This window comes from Sinocyclocheilus grahami, unplaced genomic scaffold (genome assembly GCF_001515645.1).
Source record: "Sinocyclocheilus grahami isolate Dianchi unplaced genomic scaffold, SAMN03320097.WGS_v1.1 scaffold10.1, whole genome shotgun sequence".
NCBI lineage: Eukaryota > Metazoa > Chordata > Actinopteri > Cypriniformes > Cyprinidae > Sinocyclocheilus > Sinocyclocheilus grahami.
In genome coordinates, this window is record NW_015505189.1 from 3,983,505 (window position 1) to 4,003,083 (window position 19,579).

Below are 19,579 nucleotides of genomic sequence, written 5' to 3' on the forward strand. Positions count from 1 at the left end.
ATCTGTTCTGTGCAGTGAGCGGCAGAGAAGCAGCGCATTCACTTGGCCGCACCGCAGCAGACTCGTCAATAAATGAGTACAAAACAGCGCTTCCTAGCAGCTGTCACAACCGCATAGCCGCTCTTTAGTGTAGGTATGCATGTTGATTTTATCAGACGATGCCGCGATTTATAAATGAGTGACTCCTGGTTAACATGTATTAAAAGGGGTCGTGTTTAGTCACTATTTAGTGTGGTATTTTTTTTGACAATATTGATTCATCATGGCAGTAAAATAGGGAATGCTAAGTCAATATACTGCAGTATTTCCTCTCTCAATCAGTAGAAAATATGGTTAATTCCCGCTCATGCATGAAAAAAAAATAATAACGTCATGTACCGTGAAACCGGTATAATTTTGAAAAATACCGTGATATTCATTTTTGGTCATACCTCCCAGCACTAATGGCTAGCTGTACATTGAACGATTTTAATGCACGACGTGAAAGTAAGAAGGTTACTGTGTTATTTCTGTTTCAAAAGACAGCAATAAATAACACTTTAATATCTAAAGAGTGTTCATGGGATTTTATACATTAGTAATGTTGGGAAATGAATAAATGCATAATAATCGTAAAACCGTGATTATTCCTCAGACAATAATCGTACCAACAAAATCTATAATCGTTGCATCCTTAGACACATTCCAGGTTTTGTTGTGCACATTATAAATAATAAGCATAATTCATTTTTAATAATGCTCTACATTTTAAAGGTGCCATAGAAATGCATTGATACAATATTTTAAATTGTTCTCTGATGTCCCCAGAGTGTGTATGTGAAGTTTTATCTGAAAATACCCCACAGATAATTTTTTAAAGCTTGTTGAAATTGCCACTTTTAAGGTATGAGCCAAAACGCGCTATTTTTTTGTTTGTCCCCTTTAAATGAAAATGAGCTGGTGCTCCTGCCTCCCCTTTCAGAAGAGTGTGGAGCTTCAAGAGCTCATGCTCGCGGTCATACCGTTGTTACGGTTCAACTGGTGGTGACCGTGTTACTGACCTCACGTTGCTTCCAAATGCAATTTTTAACTACTATATTCCTGTTTACGATCATTCTGGTATCACGTGAAGGCAGCATTAGTGAAAACAGGCAGAGACAATGGTAGCGTTAGCAGCATTAGCCTTACAGAGAGCCAAGAAGCTCTTTTGGAAAACAAAATATGAGGCGTGATGCTTACTGTGTCTGGAGTCTGGATGTTTGCGCACAAAGTGTTGGTATCGATCCCTCTTTCAGAAGCAATCTTTGCACAGCGCTGAACTGACCCTCGTCTGCGAGGCAGTCCGGCAGTAAAATGTTAGCACAAACGTATAGGACTTTTCCGGGGGTTTTTCCCGGGACATTTCCTTCGAAAATGAAATTTAACCACCGTTCCTCAGCAGTCTATGGAGACTCCTATGTTCGTTGGTGCATCCCAACACACAACACTTTTAATGTCTCTTTGGCACTGACATTGTACCTCCAGCAGCAACAGCAAGAAAACAATAATGGCGGACCGCTGCTTCTCACTCAGGGCTGTGTATATGCTAATAGGGTAGAGAGCATCACAAATGGGCGGGACTATAATAATATGTGCTTTGTAATATACAGTAGTCTAATATATTTAACAAAATAATTAATAATAAAAAATATAATTAATAATAATACAATTTCTTTACTGCGTCAAGCAACTTTTTGAGAAAAGTGAAACCAGAATTTACATTTCTCGAAGCAACGTACATCTTCAGTTTCTAAAATTAATTGACTTGATTATGTAGACTGTAGCTTCAGGATTGTCACATTTCCCATTTAAATCACATCCTCACTGTTTTACTTTTGAACAGACCTTAAAAAAAATGCCTTGCAGAATTTGTGCGCAGGTGTACTAACTTCCCAAACTTAATAGCTGCTTTTGCCTCCACTGTTTACAGACAAACAGAAGACAGGCTTTTTTTCTGCGACAGCCACCCAACCTCTTTATCAAGTTCACCTTGTTCTCTTTCTTCCATCTTTATCAGAGCACTGCCGTCTCTGACAGATCCCTGACACATTTCTGAGCCACCCTCAGGCACATCTACCTTTAGCTCGATCCAAGCTGCCTGCTTTTCCATTTGTGTCCTGCTGCTGCTGGTTGGCTGCTGTGGTGTGGTGTTGTCTTGGTAACAGAGTCATTTTGTTACTGTATGTTCTTGGATTAAGAGGAAAAAAAGACCAATAGAAAGTGGCCGTGCAGTGTCAGAAGTGAATATATTGTTTCTGTTTTAAGTACTTTTGACTTGTGATTTAATTTGCTTGGTTATATGTAATTAATTCTTTTATTTAGAAAGAATGCATTAAATTGCTCAAATGTAATAAAATGCCATAATAAAGACATTTATAATGTTGCAAAAGATTTCCATTTCAAATTCTATTGAAATTTCTATTCAAATTATCCTGAAAAAAATGAGGCAGCACAACGGTTTTCAATATTGATACTAAGAAACAAGAGTTTCTTGAGCAGCAAATCAGCATATTAGAATGATTTCTGAATGCTCAAGTGACACTGAAGACTTCAGCTTTGCATCACAGGAAATCTTTTTTTTTATTATTGTAATATTTCACAAAATTAGTGTTTTTACTCTTACTATCTATTTCTGATCAAATAAATTCAGCCTCAGTGAGCATAAGAGACTTCTTTCAAAACCTTTAAAACTGTTACCGACCACAAATTAATAGGCCAGAAGCTTTAAGCATTTAGCGTAACAAGAAGTAGTATAGAAACATATAAAATCCATAGCAGTCACAAAAGCTTTTTTCAGACAAAACCTTTATTTCAGATGGACAAGTACCTGTGCAGCAAGTCAAATAGAAACCGGGCGTCCACCAACTGATGGAGCGTTGCAACGGCTGTTTCCATTGTAGACCGCTTTGATTATAAAGGGGAGTGATCAAGTTTGGTCATGTCGCTCATGTCCAGTGTAGAAGTGGCAGCACTGTAGAAACACCTGTTTCTGGAGACTGTTTGAATGGTACATCAAGAGATCACACAACAGTCACCTAACATGAGATGTCAGGGAGAGCAATATGTGTGTGCACACTCGAACATAACCGCCTCGTCTATTTTTAAATCTGCTGCCTTCAGTGGGTGCTGCTGTGGTTTGCTTCAGGTGTCAGCTGCTAACATGATTTCTAGATCTTCTGCTTAAGATATCACTATCAGAAACTTTACTTTGTTTAGTGAAAAGAGAAATGGTTTCCTCCTTGTATTAACGAACGGTCATGCTGTGTCTTCGGTTAAGGTCACTATAGTCTTGTGTGCGTGCGTGGAGTCTGCAGGTTTGCATCAAAACAATGTCCTTCTCCTCTGGTGCAGGTCAGAGCCGCTTTTGGCTCTTTTGGTCCAGGATAATAAAACCTCACGCTGTGTGTGGAATGAGATTAGAGCCGGACCTGCTGCTCTTCTCTCCTTAGGAGGCTGAGATTAGTGCTGTTAGCCTCTCACCTCATTCTTGTGGTTCCAGCCTCATCCTGTTTGTGTTGTCTTGTAGCTGAGGTGTCCATTTCTTCCGAGGTGACATTTTCTACTTTGACGTATAATTCTGTGGTTGTTGTGGTGATGTGCAACAACAAACAACATCAAGGGTGGGTCAAAACCTACACCACGGTGAAACACATGGGGGTGATTGAAGCTGACGTTGACCTGCGTTTATTTGGAAACAGGCTAAAAGAAACCTTTGAGTTAATCATGAGCCTTCACTTGATTTAGAAATGTGCTGAGCAGATATTTCCTTGTAAGAATAAGTTTAACGGCCATTTGTGAATTCATGCAGACATTGCAGGAATGATTTCATAAAGCTCTATGCTGAAACAGTTCTATTATTAATTCACATCTGATTGTTTGCAGGAGCATGACATTGAGACTTCTCATGGTGTCCTTCATGTGACTTTGAGAGGGACTCCTAAAGGCAACAGACCGGTCATTCTCACCTATCATGACATTGGACTCAACCGTAAGTCGTTCCATATATTCAAAGTTCCTGTCTGTCAGTGCAAAATTTATCACTATAGAGCACACCTTCTTGAAGAAGAGAGGGATGGGTGGTTTATATGAGTGTTTCTCAACCCTGTTCCTGGAGAAACACCAACCCTGTGTCTAAATATGCCTACTTCCCTATTAGTGGTCAACCAATATTGTTTTTTGACAACCGATGCCATTTCCGATATCTTAGAAAGCAGGGTGGCAGATGGCCAATATAAAGCCGATATAAGTATGTGTGTGTGTGTATATATATATATATATATATATATATCATTTATTTATTTTAATTAATATGCAAGACATTTGAAATCATTTGAAAATTAATTTTAAAAAAGTGTAATAAACATACTTATAATTTATCAAAATCTCTCAAAGAGTCTTTCTTTGAGTGTGAATACGTCTAATATTCAACTTCCAGCCAGAAAACTGATTTGCAGGGCACAGATGGTGGTTAATCAGGTCTAGAGAAAACAGTAGTTAAAATATGTGGACAGAATGTTGTGTTGAACCCAATTTTATGTGCAATGCGGGATCTGTTCATTTTTTTTAGTTAATTTTGGATATTTATCTAGAGTCAGATTGGCTTTATTATCATTTCAACTCTATACAGCTTGTACTCAGCTAAACGAAACTGCGTTCCTCCAGGACCATTGTGCTACCAAAGACAACAAGGGACTACAAAACTAAACCGTACATGAATTAAATTATATTAAATAGACTAAACAAAAGTGTTAAATAAAAGCTAAAATGGAAGGAACTCAAAATAAGAACTAAAATAGGCTTGAACATTTATGCGCAGACTACACAAGACTACATAAAGTGCATGTGTGAATACTGAGTGAACAGTGCAAACAGCATTAGACGGTGCAATTTTACATAAAAACAGGTCACAGTAATAGAGAACAGGCACAGTAGTGGTGTGTTTTTTTTGGGGGGGGGGGGGGGGGGGGGGGTTGTGTGTATGTGTGCACAGTATGCACATGCATATGATTCAGGTATGCAGGGTACCATTTTCCTCTTTGATAAAGATTTATGAAAAACGTGTTTGAGAAGTGTCTTGTTTTTCTCTTGCGATGCAGATAAGTCATGTTTCAACACACTGTTTAACTTCGAGGACATGCAGGAGATCACCCAGCACTTTGCTGTGGTCCATGTTGATGCTCCAGGCCAGCAAGAATCTGCCCCTCCTTTCCCCACCGGGTAAAACTAACTACTGACGAAATAACTCTGGCTGTGTCTCAAAGTCTAGTGAGGTGCCAACTTAGACAGCATTTTTGATTATCATTACTATATTCTTAATGTTCAAATTGACATTAATGTCCAAAACTGCTGTGAATGTAACCATAATGGACCTTCTTCCACATTTCTCAGAAGTAAATCGTCATATTTGGGTAAGCGTCTATAGCAGTGAATGGGAGACGGTCTTTTTTTTTTTCTTCTTTTTTTTTGAGTTCCCATTTGCTTAAATAGCAAAAGAAAAGCTCCACTGTAGTAGTAGTAGCAGCATTAACCAGTTCTAACATTAACTGTTTTGTAATCATAGACACCATGTATGTTAAGCAGTTCACTGAGGCACCATCTATTCCACCAATGCTGATACAGTTTTTTCACACTTATAATAATTTAAGCTAGACTAATTTGTCACTTTTGTCTTCCTTTTCTTTCCCTCAGGTACCAGTACCCAACCATGGATGAGCTTGCCGAGATGCTGCCCTCAGTTCTGACCCAACTAAAGTGAGTCCAAACCTCAATCAGTCTGTACTGAAGTTCATGATCCCTAATTCAGTACAATGAAATAAAAAGAAATGCCATATGTTCAAGAAATCATGATGGCATCTATTAAAGCCTCAAATAATTTGCGCATTTCTTCTCAGAGTGTATGTCGGTTAATAAGCCATATGAATAATTGTGCTTTAACAGAATCAACAGTGTGATTGGTATCGGTGTGGGCGCAGGAGCTTATATCCTCACTAGGCTGGCTGTAAGTAAAATATCTTCCCTTTTATTTTGCTATAATGACCGATCAGTCATTGTATGTTGTAATATCTAACCGTTAGATGGAGTATCTTGTGGAAACGAGCCATTAGATGTTTAATTGAGCATCTGACTGAAGTTCAGGTCATCAGAGGTGAAGATCATTGAAGTCCGTCTGCAGTAAAACCATCTGTCCTCAGTCTTCAATAAATCCCCCACACCTCATCTGAGGTTGATAGTTCACACATGCATTCACACTCTCAACCTACACAAAGCTCTTATTCACCATCTACGCACAAACATGAACGCTGAGGATAAAAACACACTCACTCTCATGTTTCCTGCTGGTTATTATCAAGGTATAAAGTGATAAAGGGTATTTTTCTCAAATTAACTAAAGAATGTGGCTTTCCATGGCTGTCTTTCACTACTGACTCCATTACTTCAGTCCAGCTCCTCACACTTTCACCCTTCCAACGACTTTTTGCACGGTCATCATATTTCTGCCACTTGCTCATCGCGTTCTGTGATGACGGCCGATTTGAACAAACACACACCTACGCAGCTCTGCAGAACAACTTCAGCACTGTAAACTACTTAATATCATTTGAATTACACTTTGGTTGTCACATGTTTGTCCGTAGACGTGTGGTCATGTGATAGTGCTGCCTCGAAGGCTTGCGTTTCTCTGCATGTCTTGTGCAGAGAGGAAAAATTAGAGGTGTGAAACCTGAACTTTTTTTCCATCATGGTCACGGTAACAAGACATTTGATTTTTTTCTCATGGCTGCCTATAGCTGCAGTTCTTCATTAAAACCAAGTGTGAGTCCTTGCAGTAAGTTAGCACTCTTCTACATTGACATACTGAGAATTCGGTTAAGGTGTTGATGTCAATACCTAGTTGGGTCACATACTGTAGGTTGACGTTTTTGCTTTGTCACCACTGAGGTTAAAGTTGACTTTCTCAAACCTGTAAAGCAATTTCAAGCCATCTGTAATTGACACATTTCAGTGATAAAACAGAATATTCAACAAGACAAAAATGTAGGCCAGACGTTGATTTTGTCTGTCACGAACTGGACCTTGTAAAGTGGCACTCCATATTAGAATGGAGACTCAAATGAGAGTTTTTCAGTCAGCCAACTACCCAAATCCCATTCCTGTAATATGTATTAAGTTACTGTTGAACATTGGCAAGATTGTATAAATGCTTCAATATATACAATAGTTTATAATGATGCCTAAAGGAATAGTTCACCTAAAATAAACATTCTGCCATCATATATTGACCTTCATTCATTCCAAAACTGTATGACTTTCTTCAGTGCAAATTCATTCATTGATACATATTTTATTTCATTCTTTCATACATTCATATGTTGGAACGGCTTGAGGGTGACGGTTTTCATTTTGGGGTGAACTATCCCTTTAAAGAGCTATTTGCCTGTTATTAGCATGATTAAACGTTAACCTGTAACAAGCATGTCCACCAAAAAGGAAAGATGTTGCAGATACAGAAGTATTTATACCAGTTTGATGACAAAATTTGAAGACCAACTATTTTAACTTTTAGAATAATATGCAATACAAGACTGGGAATGAGTATTCAGGAGGTAAATAGGATCAGTTTTGATTTCATGTTGACTATTGACTTTTTTTTTTAAATCAAGTTTTCTGATATTATTTTGCAATGTGTTTGATGGTCATATGACCCCTGACAAGTCTATAGGTAGCAATACCACAAGAAGTCAAGAATCGGTCTCATTAGTCTGTTCGATCGGCTACATGTCAAGCACCTAATCCTCTCAGTCAGTAGGTGCTCTGTGTTAAAGTCAGTATGAGCTGTAATGATGGACTAATCCATGTGATGTCATTCTCTTAGCTGAATGAGCCTGCTCTGGTGGAGGGGTTGGTTCTCATCAATGTGGACCCTTGTGCTAAGGGCTGGATTGACTGGGCTGCCTCTAAGGTAAAATTATGAATGCACTGTCAAATTAGCATGTTTATTTAGTGCAGATCATTATTAAATAATTAAATGACAATAAAAATATGATACATGTACTGCCCCTGGAACAAGCTGTTGTACCTCTTTTGCATATTATTTTCTGACAGTGTGGACTGTAGGTCAGTGACAAACAAATATGCTAAAGCAACTTTTTGTAATGGGCACTTTTTTTATTGATACCATTTTAGTTGCATTTGCATTTTAGTTTAATCAACAACGCATGCCATTAATTTTATTTTATCTTTTTCTTTTCTTTTCTTTTCTTTATACACGATTATGCATAATGAATATTATCCTATCCTTTCATTATTAGCCAAAAGCGAACCCTAACCATTCCTCCATACTTCAGATTTCTCAACAGATTAGTGTAGTTGATCTTCTTAAAGTTTCCCCTGTTGTAAAGCTCATAATAACCTTACAGGTCAGAATGCTACAATAATGAAAAGTGCTCAAGTCAGTGGCGGTGCCGGGAACGCAGTTTGTTTGATCTTCGAACATTGTGCTTTTCGCTAAAAATGTGAATGTGTTTCTCTGTTGTAGTTATCTGGATGGACCAGCAGTCTGGTAGATATTGTGATGGCACACCATTTCAGCACGGTAGGCCTTAAATATGAAACTCACCTCCACATCTGTGAGATAATTCACTCCGAACAAAAATATTTCTCTTAGAGTCTGTTGATGAGCTGAGTTTTTGTTCCTCAGGACGAGCTGACGGAGAACCAGGAGATAATTCAAACATATCGTCTGCACATCGCTCAGGACATCAATCAAGACAACCTGGCTCTCTTCTGCCACTCCTACAACAGGTGACATTCTCAGTTCATGTACTGATCATTGTCATATGAGCTGATCTTTATAAGGGTTTCGTTTCCTTATAACAGTCGGCGAGATCTGGAGATTGAGAGGCCTGTCCTGGGACTTAATGAAAATACAGTCAAAACACTGAAGTAGGTTGTTTGGTTGTCTGTTTTTGTATATTTTTGTAAATCATGGTGCCTCCTCTTCCTTAGACCTTTGTCTTTCTTCTCTTGCTGTTTAGGTGTCCTGCCTTGTTAATCGTTGGTGACACGTCACCAGCGGTAGAGGCCGTGGTGAGTGATTAATCAAGAACATTGTCATTGCATCTATGGGCAATGAGAGAGAACACAGTGTGCTTTCTAAAAGACCCATTATGCTCATTATCTCTTCGTACATGTTCTGTTCAGATTGTACCAATGACATCACATCCTAAAAGGGGCTGTGCATCATAAAGTATTATGCAGCTGTGCTTATTGTAAAGCACTCCTGAATAACTTATTGCCTATGGCAACTATATGTCATTGTAGAAAGTCAATCAAAATGCTTGGTTTTGGTCTTGGATCCTGATTGGCCAAAACAGCAGTTCAATCCTTGATACAGTAACAGCTTATGTACACTTAGTACACTACTGAGTTTGCCTAAGGATGGCTACTTTAAAGTGAGACTGAGCCACTAATGCTGGGTCTTCAATTAATCTGCAATGCAAACAGTTTGGTTTAGTGCAGAGTTGGTCTATTTGTCTGTCTATACCTTTCATTATGTTTCTGAACTGACCATGTGGGAATTTATTCATTTTTCCACAGGTTGAATGCAACTCAAGGCTAAATCCAACCAAGACTACTTTACTCAAGGCATGTGACTTTTTCCCCTCCCTAAAACAATGTTTTGATTCAGGAATGCAAATTTGTCATCTTTCGGCAAAAATGGCTGTTTTGGTTCCAAAATATAGTCTGAATGATTTGTGTAGATCAGATGAGTTTGAGTTGAGTTTGAGTCAAAAAAGGAAAGAAATGTCAGTGCTTGAAGTGTGGCACTGTGTTCTTTTACACACAAGCAGCTCATGATCCAGTGTTTTCAGTATCACAGAGCGGCTCAGTTCTGAAAGCGCTGAGAGTTTGGGTCACTTATAATGTAAATTTGCAAACGCAATGCACAACTGTTTTCCAAATTTGTAATGAGAATTGTTTATAAATCGGTCAATAAATGACAACAGATTTGTCTCAGTGAGTATTGTAATGAGTATTGAATTTTTACTGTTGTTCAATAGTACTGTAAAATAACTATAGTAATATTTACTGGTGTGTTTACTTTTAGTAATAAAATTTAATAAATACTATTATTATTGTGTAGTCATATTGAATGGGTTCCATAAAAACAACAGTATGAATGTGCCTGAGATCAATGAAGTTGAGAGAGATTTTTTTTACTGTTACTGTATAGAGTCTAGCTAGTTTTCCCCTATATCCTCATCATGCTAAAATAATCTGTAAATGCACATTTTAAAGCTGATATTTTAATAATTTTCTTCCCCTGCGGTCATATCTTTGTGTCTTTTTTTTTCACGCCTGATGAGATTTGTAATTATGGTATTTCCAGTTTGACAATGGATTGAATATTGTCCTCTCCTCCTCTCTTCAGATGGCAGATTGTGGTGGACTTCCCCAAGTTGTCCAAGTAAGAATAAAAGACAACACCATTATGTCTGCCACAGCATCAGTTTGATGTAGTTTTGACTTGTATTAAATGTGGATGTTTTCTATTTTCAGCCGGGTAAACTCGCTGAGGCTTTCAAGTACTTTGTCCAGGGAATGGGCTACAGTAAGTATCTGTCCTCTTTCTGTCTTTTCATAGGCCACTTTAATGTTAAGTGTTTAATCGTATCATCTTTATATTTACCTTCACTGTTTGTATGAATTTTGTCTGTTGTTTGCATTTTTGTCTGAAAGCATATTGTTGTTAGAGAGATGTCAGCATCATGTCACCTTGGCCAACAACTTACATACTGTATGTCTCCAGTGGTTTAATAATGTACGTCATAAATACTCACACAACTCAAAACGTCTAAAACAGCTGCAGGAATATGACACATTCACGGGTGTAGGTGTGAGAGAGCAAATCCTGCCTGTTCAAAGCAAGAACATATGTTATTAATCTTGATAAGAAGTGCAATTTATCCACTGCTGATCTGACTTTACTACACAAAGCGTAAGGCCAGTATTCTCGAGTAAAGCAGGTCTCAGATCAGCCGTCCGCTGCACTAACACATGACTTGTCTCCCGTGTGGCTGTGCAGTGCTGCGTTCTTCAGCGTGTAAGTACACTAGTCTTCATCTAAGAGCATGCTGTGTGGCATGAGCCCTGTGTGACAAACCTCCTCTGATCTTCAGGATTGTGCGCTAAAAGATCCTTTGACTGAACAGTGGTTTGCATAGCATGAAAATGTTATTGCTGTAATACCTCAAACCTCCACTAATCTGTATTCAAGGCCTCAGCTTCCTTTGGCTCTGTCTAATGTTTATATGGTTATTTTCACAATAGACTTTTATTCTGTGATATAAACGTTAAATTAAGTTTTTGTGTGTGACCTGTATTCTAAGGTGTGATTTCTAAACCACTTGCAGCACTGGACTATTGCATTGATGCAAAAGTAATGGTTTGTTTCCATACAGGTCTTGGCAAGTTCATCTATAAAGAATTCCAGCAGTTCTCTTGAAAACATCATAAATTCAAATATGCATTCACTAGTGAGGGTTTAACTCAAATTCGCCAGTATACTAGTGGAATTCACAACTACATATTACTAATGTGAATTGTGGTTTCAGTTAGTAACTCCCAAAACAGCAGCAGCAATATTTAAGACTTTGTTAGCCATTAATGGGGGGAAAAAAATCATTAGCCAAAACATGAGATCAAATAGTCATGATTGATTCTCTTCCTGAATGAAGTAACACTACCATTCAAAAGTTTGCTGCTGATAAGATTTCTGAGTGTTTTTGAAAGAAGTCTGTTATGCTCACCAAGGCTGCATTTATTTGGTCAAACATACAGTAGATACTGTGAAATATTTCCAAATAACTGATTTGATTGGATTTGAATACATTTAAAATGTAATTTCTCTTTGTGATGGTAAAGCTGAATTATCACCATCATTACTCTTCAGTGGACTCTTCAGTCTTCAGTGTCACATGATCCTTCAGAAATCATTCTAAAATGCTGATTTGCAGCTTAAAGAGTTAGTTCACCCAAAAATGAAAATTAGCTTGTGTTTTATTCACCCTCGAGGCATCCTAGGTGTATATGACTTTCTTCTTTCAAACGAATCCAGTCGGAGTTATATTAAAAATTGTCCTGGCTATTCCAAGCTCTATCATTGCAGTCAGCGGGTGTTGCAGTTGATCAGTCCACAAGTCGTCAAATAAAGCGCGCGCACCCATAATAAAACGTGCCTCACACAGCTCTGGGTGGTGAATAAAGGCCTCCTGTAGTGAATGCATGCGTTTTTGTAAGAAAAATATCCATATTTCAAACGTAATAAACACTTTTCTCTCACTTCCGTTATCTGTCATACGTGGATGACGCAGCACGCATGCGCGTCTCTTGAGATATGCAAGTCTTGCGAGTTTGTTTATAGGAGCAAAGGAAGCAAAGTTTGCTTACTTTAGCAAAGCAAAACCAGTCTCCTCTTGGCTTATATCGAAATACTCCGACATTTTTCTTTAGAAGTCTTCGGTTTGTACTTCTAAATCATGAACAGCGTTTTGATCTCTCTCCGCGTTCGTCACTAATCACGCAACGCCGACGTGCTACGTCATCCGCCGGAACTGCTTCAGTGTATTACAGTCAGCGGAAGTGAGAGAAAAGTGTTTATTACGTTTGAAATATGGATATTTTTCTTACAAAAACACATGGATTCACTACAGGAGGCCTTTATTCACCCCCCGGAGCCGTGTGAGGCATGTTTATTATGAATGCGTGTGCTTTATTTGACGACTTGTGGACTGATCAACTGCAACACCCGCTGACTGCAATGATAGAGCTTGGAATAGCCAGGACCATTTTTAATATAACTCCGACTGGATTCATCTGAAAGAAGAAAGTCATATACACCTAGGATGCTTCGAGGGTGAGTAAAACACAAGCCAATTTTTATTTTTGGGTGAACTAACCCTTTAAGAAGTGTGTCTTATTATCAATGTTGAAAACCGCTGTGATTCTTAACATTTTAGTGGAAATCGTGATACTTTTATTCAGGATTTTTTTAACAAAGTTCAAAAGAACAGCATTTATTTAAATTTGAAATATTTTAACATTGTAAATGTTAGTGTCACTTTTGATCAGTTTAATACATCCTTGCTGACTAGAAGTATTAATTACTTTCAAAACAAAAATATATATATTTTTTATGTATGGTAGTGTACCCATGTTATGCTAATATTCGGACATTCCAGAAAGTGTTTCTGACTTATTTAACACAATTACACTAGCAACGGTTACTGTTGATTGGTTGTGTTCTGAGAGCGTGAGGAACGTGATCGAAAGCGGCACTGAAAATGCTCACATTTTGATGTAATTAGCCACATTCCTCCTCCGTAAATCACTAATCTAATCCTGAGATCTGTTGACCTTTTTGTAAGTCTCTATTCTTGTGTTTCTACTGAAAAATACAGCCCTTTCATCAGGAAACACACACACACACACACACTGTCTAAGATTTGTGCTCTCTAGACCATTTAATTCAGAATGTAATCCAAAACATTGATTCTGCAGTGATGTTATTTATAAGGATTATGTGTAAAAATTGCTGTGATTTCATTACTGTTCTTGAAATGAAGTGATTCTGAAATTTTTGTACAAATTATGGTATTAACTATTTATTTTGTATATTGACTAAAACAGCAGATTAGGTTTTTACATGCACAGTTCATGAATTTTAAAATTAATGCATAATACATTTGGTATTATTACAGTAATGATCAACTATTAAAATCCATAATCGGTGTAAAAGTACCAGTGCATATTTACACCCCAAATGTTTGAAAGGTTGATTTTAGGATATCAAGTTTTTTTTTAATTAGTTTAGTTAAGTTTTTTTTTGTGTGTGTGTGTGCAAAAACCTAGCACACAGCAGTACTCATTAAAAGAATCTCACAAAGAAACCCTGTTCTACATGTTGCCCATTAACAGATAGACTAGAAAATAATTTAGCTATGTACTCCAGTACTTTTTATCATACTTTTTTCTATATGCAGTCGTAATATTTGTGAGTTCAGACTTCATATGTAGACTGTAGGTTCAGACAAGAAAAGTACCAAACATACATCCGTATGAGTGTATTCTTCTTTTGCCTGTGTTTGTGGAAATATTAGTGAATGCAGAATGAGTCATTAACAGATCATAATGTTCATTGGTTGGTTCTGTAATTGACATGTTTCAGTAGAGGGAGAGTATCGCTGGTAAATTCCACTTCGTGTTTTTAATCAGTTATGTGTGTTTGTCTTTTTTGTTCTTTCTTTGTTACTGTTTGGGGTGTGTTTCATCTTTAACAAACCCACAAGCATACACTCTGGTGAGGGGCTATCCCAGAAGAAGACAGTTTCCCTTCTAGAGAGCTTCTCTCTCTCTCTCTCTCTCTCTCTCTCTCTCTCTCTCCTTTCAGATTATTGTTTTACGAGTTATAGTATTTGATGTCTTCTCCGGCCACATTTGATTTGTAGTGAATATCCTTGACACTTGAAGGATATTCAGCTTAAAATAAATGGATATGTCACAAAGGGAAACATAACCCCAGCCACTTTTCTTGCGTTTTGATTCTGAACACTAACTAACGGTCAAGGCTATTTCCATCACCTGGTCTAACGTCCCCTACTTTCCTTGCACCTTCTCCTGTGGCTTCAACTTAATCTTTCCTTTTCTCTATCCTCCCTCTTTCAGAAAGTACTACCAAATAATCTCTCCCTTTCCTCTGTCCCATCTTTTTCCTCCTCCTCTTGCTTTCCCTTTCCTTCTCTTCCTTCTTGACCCTTATATCCAATGCCAACAGTCCCTCATGTGCTACTCAGCCACCTGAACAGCGAACCAGGTACCAGGAGACCAACCAGCACCTTTAGCTGAGCCTAAGCCCGTCATCTCAACCTCCTGTGCTTCCTGTCTTCACTGTCTGTCCGTCTTTGTCCCTCCCGTCCCAATCACTTGCAAACAGTTGTCTTTGTCTGTGCATCACGGCGTGTGAAGCATGGTAAATGGGCATATGTCGTCAGTGTTTGTATATGATTATAAGCAGTCTGAGAGAATGTGTTTGTGCACACTGTCCACTACCAACATATGTATTATTCTATTCTTTTTAAGATTCACATAGAAACATAACTTTACTTTGCATGCCACATTCTGCATTGTCTGAAGTTGACTATTCATTTTGCTGCAATGGTAAAAATGAATTTGAGCTGGATCCTGACCAGAGGATTCTCTTTCCTTCATGGGAGAATAATGAGTGCAGTGTCCAAGCAGGATTGTGTCACCTCAGGATTCAGAGATTTGCTGTTGAAGTTTTGCAGCCATAGTGTAGTTCACTAATATGGCCCAACTTTAGCTTTTCTTGTGCAGATTTTATTTAGGCGTCAAAATTAATTAATGTTGCGTATGTTTGTGAAGATTATCTTGATGGGGGAAAAAAGTGTAAGAATCATGAATTTGTGTTGGTCACAGAGGTTATTTTCTGCAATAATCCAAAAGCTGATGGAAAAATCCTATTGGATTTGTCGAGGGAACCAGGGTGATGCTACTTCCAGGTTGTCCTACAAAATGTGTCATCCCTTCAGCACTCTATTTAGGCCCAAGTATTCAGAAAAGACTTCGCTCTTAGGGTAACTATGGCTGAATCCCAGTTTTCATATTGTTCTTCCACTATAATATACAAAAACAAAGTCACAAATTGCGGTGCACAAGTAGTGATATAGTGTGTCTATCACACTAGCACTTTTGGTGCACACCTGGATTTATTTGACGTCAGAGTTCAGATCGCTGTTTTCTGAACTCACATGTGCACTGGCGAACCGTACAGGGTACAGTTCATGCGAACTCCGGTACGGTTCTTCTGATGTGAAGGCAATCGTACAAAATCACAGAAGTGAACTACTATTAATGACCCATAAATTAGTCAAACTGTGTATTCATGTTTACTCACTCGCTTTCCTGACAAGCATGACTGACGCGCTGCAAGCAGAGATAATTTATTTCTAATTTCTGCTTGCACAAATTGACTCCCGTGTTCTTTTGAACCTTTGCATTGCAGTCATAACAAATAGATGCATGTGTCGTTCTGTGTTGGTGCCTTAGAGACTAATATAAGTTGAATCAGTCTGAAATACAATATGAAATTCTCTCTCTGTGGCACTATTCATTCAAATGGCCTTTTAATACATAAAATACACCCCATGAATCAGAATTTAATTGAATCTGTTTTGAAATCCATTCACGCTTTTGCTGCAGATCTCTGTCAATGCTGTACGTCCTTTCAGAAGTATGTGAATTGGGATTCAGCTTACTATTCTCCTTAACCATAAACTAAATTGTCAATGTATCTCAGTCAGTCCAGCATTAGTTGAACAGTTAGCAGTGTGCAGATGTGCAGGAGACTTTGAGGAGACTCATTATTCTCCCTTTCCTGGCTCTTCATATGTTTGGATCCGAATGCTGAGAGTGCAAAACTGGCTATCCTGTGAAGCACATGCCCCTCACTCAGGATCGTGCCAACAGTTATGCCTCAGTCAAAAGCAGCAGCAGCATTAGTGCATACATGTTTTCACCTCCATTCGATTTCTTTCTTCTCTCTCTCTCTCAGTGCCCACTGCCAGTATGACCCGATTGGCTCGATCTCGCACTCACTCTGCCTCCAGCATGGGCTCGGCAGACGGCTCCCGCAGCCGCGCACATACCAGTTCACAGATGGAGGGTGCCACCGGCGGCCCCGTTAACGACAACCAGACCAGACCACAAACCATGGAGGTGTCCTGCTAAAGCACCCAGAGCCAAGCCACCATTTCACCTGGGATCCATCCGCGTGTTGCCCTTCTGCACCTCAGGCGGCTTTCTGTCTATTTTGGGGTTTTGTTTCCACTCTTGTCTCTCGTTCTACTTGTTCTCTTGTGGCCAGAGAGCGCTGGTCTAATGAAGGGATGCATTGTTTGATGTAATCCATGTATTTTACATATTGGAATATTTTTCCACTGCATGGAAGCACACTAATCTTTTGCTGATGTTTTTACCTTGATTTTGATTGGCTTACTACTTTATTGCTCCATATTTGTGTCATCCTTTAGAGATTCATTTCCACTCTGGATATGCTTCTTGTGTATATATTTTGCTGAAGGCTGTTGTATTTTGAAAATTCAGAGGGTATTCTCATCTGTAGCCGGAGAGATTTCGTTCCCTCTCTTGCTCTCTCTAAGGTCTTCCTGCCCCGTGTTTACTATAGAGATGACCAAACCACTTCACTTTCTCCTTATCTAATTTTTTCTTCAGTACTTCATTTTCTAGACTGATTTCGGTCTCTTTTAGAGGGTTTCTATTGCTCTCAACTTGTGCTATCGGCTATCATGGTTTTGCATTAATTGACTGTCTGCCATTTGTAGTGCTTCTAGAAAAAAAATCTACTGATTAGCATGTCCCTATTTAAAGTGTACAGTAGACATTTATGTTAGTATTAATTCTGTTTCGAGCTTACTGCAAATGTTTAATTCAGTTTGATTGAGTTTGATCAATCTGATTCTGTTTACATGGAGAACTTGTACTGAGTTTTAGACCAGAACCCCCCTAATAGCAAAGACTTTGCTTAGGTTTGCACTTAAGTTGATGTAAAATATGTTTCACAGCCTGTGCTTGGGAGATCAGCTACACCAAACAAGCCAGTAGCTGAAACTAAGTCCTGTAGCTTGTTCAATTTACCATAGAGGGCATCTAGAGGTATAACAGCATTATTCCTCTAAATGCACTGTACAGTAGTAACTGGTAAATGATGTGTATGCTTTTGGCTTAAGATTCTCCATTCCTTCTGTACAGCGGGCTGATGTTCCAATAACCTCTTATTATTTTGACTACTCTGTTAGATTCTGAAGTTTTATTGTTCTTGGTCTTTATTTCATTGGATGGCAATTCCCTGCTGATTTGCTGATTGTACCGCTGCCTTGAGTGAGTTTGTGATGATGCGTTGTGCTTTGTCCTCCAAGCATTTAGGGGGCGCTGTACTGCATATTATCTGCGGGGTATATCGATTTGTACGAATATTGAAATAAAGTAGTTGTACATAAAATTTGGATCTGTCTTTATTAGGCAAGTTGTTAAGTCAAGACACTTCAAGAGAAGTGTACATTTTTGTAAAACAAAATTTATGAAATGTTAAGTTTGTATTTGCAAATGAGCCATTACATAATTAAATATGCACTAATTTGCTTAAATTTCCTGAACAGAAATCTGAACTTTGGATAAAGCAGGTTCAAAATAATTTTATTTGGTTGACATATTAAAGTTTTTTTTAAAGATTAAATCTATTAAAGATTTTGGATAGCTCTTAGAAAGAGGGAAAGAAAGGAAAAACTTAAATATTATTTTTAGGAATAAAGTCTTAAAAAAAAATAACTTTCTGAATATAGATAGGAATAAAACTGGAAAGACTGGTGTATGTAAGTGTTGATAAAGTGGAGACTTCACTCAAACAAACAAATAAATGTATTGTAATTGAAATCTAAAACATTTTTTCCAGTTATGGAAACAAAATGGCCCTAAATCTCTCACAAGACCTATGTATGTCTTCTATACAAGACCTATATCAACTATATATTCTGTAGAAGAAAGAAAGTCATACAAGTTGTGAAATGACATGAGGTTGTGTAAATAACGGATTTTTCATTTTTGGAGCTTTATGGAGCTGGGAGAATGTAGAAAACAGTCAAAGAATGCCAAATCATACTTTGGGGCCAATAAAACCTTTGCTAATGTTATAGTTGGACCTCAGGGAAGAACAAAGTATGACATGACCCAAATCACTTCAAAGCACCATTTCATGCACTGGTAATCAGATGCTCAACATGTACTTCTGTGCACTACCCATCACACTGAGCCCTTTTTTTGTCATCTCAGCCAGCTGTGAAAGTTTCCGATCACAAGCAAGTTTAAAGGTTGTATTGATCGCATGCGGTCCGAGATTACATCTGAAAGCTATTTATAGAAACTGTGGCATGCGCACTTTAATCACTTAACACAACATTGACCGCAGCAGAAAAGATAAGTTGATAAGAGATTTGTACAATGTCATTTTGTGCATGATCACTCAACTAGATCAACTCAACATTTATGTTTGTCATTTTCACTTACCGTACAGATTTGCTGATTTGCTTCTCATCTGAAATTGGTGCATAGTGAACTTTGATAACCCGGTAGGATGACAGCCTACTACAACTATAATTAACTTAGTCCATTTGTCATGGGAATTGACGTCGGAACATCTTCAGCGGTATCACTTTATGCGACACCCTTTTCAAATTAAAATGGAAAACTTTTTAAACGTTTTAGCTGTTCATTACACGACAACAGCGTTTTGGGAGCCTGAAAATGCAAACTTTTGAAAACCGATTTCAAAGTGCAAGTTTTTGGAAATGTATTTCTGTGTGCACTACAAAAAAATGTGCTAAATTTGTGAAAACAGCACTGTCATGCGCATTCATATCACGTGTTTAGTCTATATGAATGCATATGTGCGCAGACATGTAGTGTTTCT

General features: G+C 38.1%; 1 protein-coding gene across 3 annotated transcripts in view; it reads left to right on the top strand.

Moving 5' to 3' along the window:
* The window catches only part of ndrg3b (ndrg family member 3b), a 91,509-nt gene extending 74,161 nt beyond the window's left edge, over nt 1-17,348 (top strand). For all 3 annotated transcript variants that reach the window (XM_016283927.1, XM_016283935.1, XM_016283941.1), the window contains 13 exons: nt 3,901-4,006; nt 5,115-5,235; nt 5,707-5,769; nt 5,956-6,016; nt 7,892-7,978; nt 8,555-8,611; nt 8,717-8,820; nt 8,896-8,961; nt 9,054-9,105; nt 9,616-9,663; nt 10,451-10,486; nt 10,579-10,630; nt 16,649-17,348. In XM_016283927.1, coding sequence (XP_016139413.1) covers nt 3,901-4,006; nt 5,115-5,235; nt 5,707-5,769; nt 5,956-6,016; nt 7,892-7,978; nt 8,555-8,611; nt 8,717-8,820; nt 8,896-8,961; nt 9,054-9,105; nt 9,616-9,663; nt 10,451-10,486; nt 10,579-10,630; nt 16,649-16,824 — 1,029 coding nt within the window. In that variant the 3' untranslated portion in view covers nt 16,825-17,348. The remainder of the gene's footprint in view (nt 1-3,900; nt 4,007-5,114; nt 5,236-5,706; nt 5,770-5,955; nt 6,017-7,891; nt 7,979-8,554; nt 8,612-8,716; nt 8,821-8,895; nt 8,962-9,053; nt 9,106-9,615; nt 9,664-10,450; nt 10,487-10,578; nt 10,631-16,648) is intronic.
* Nucleotides 17,349-19,579: the final 2,231 nt, after the last annotated feature.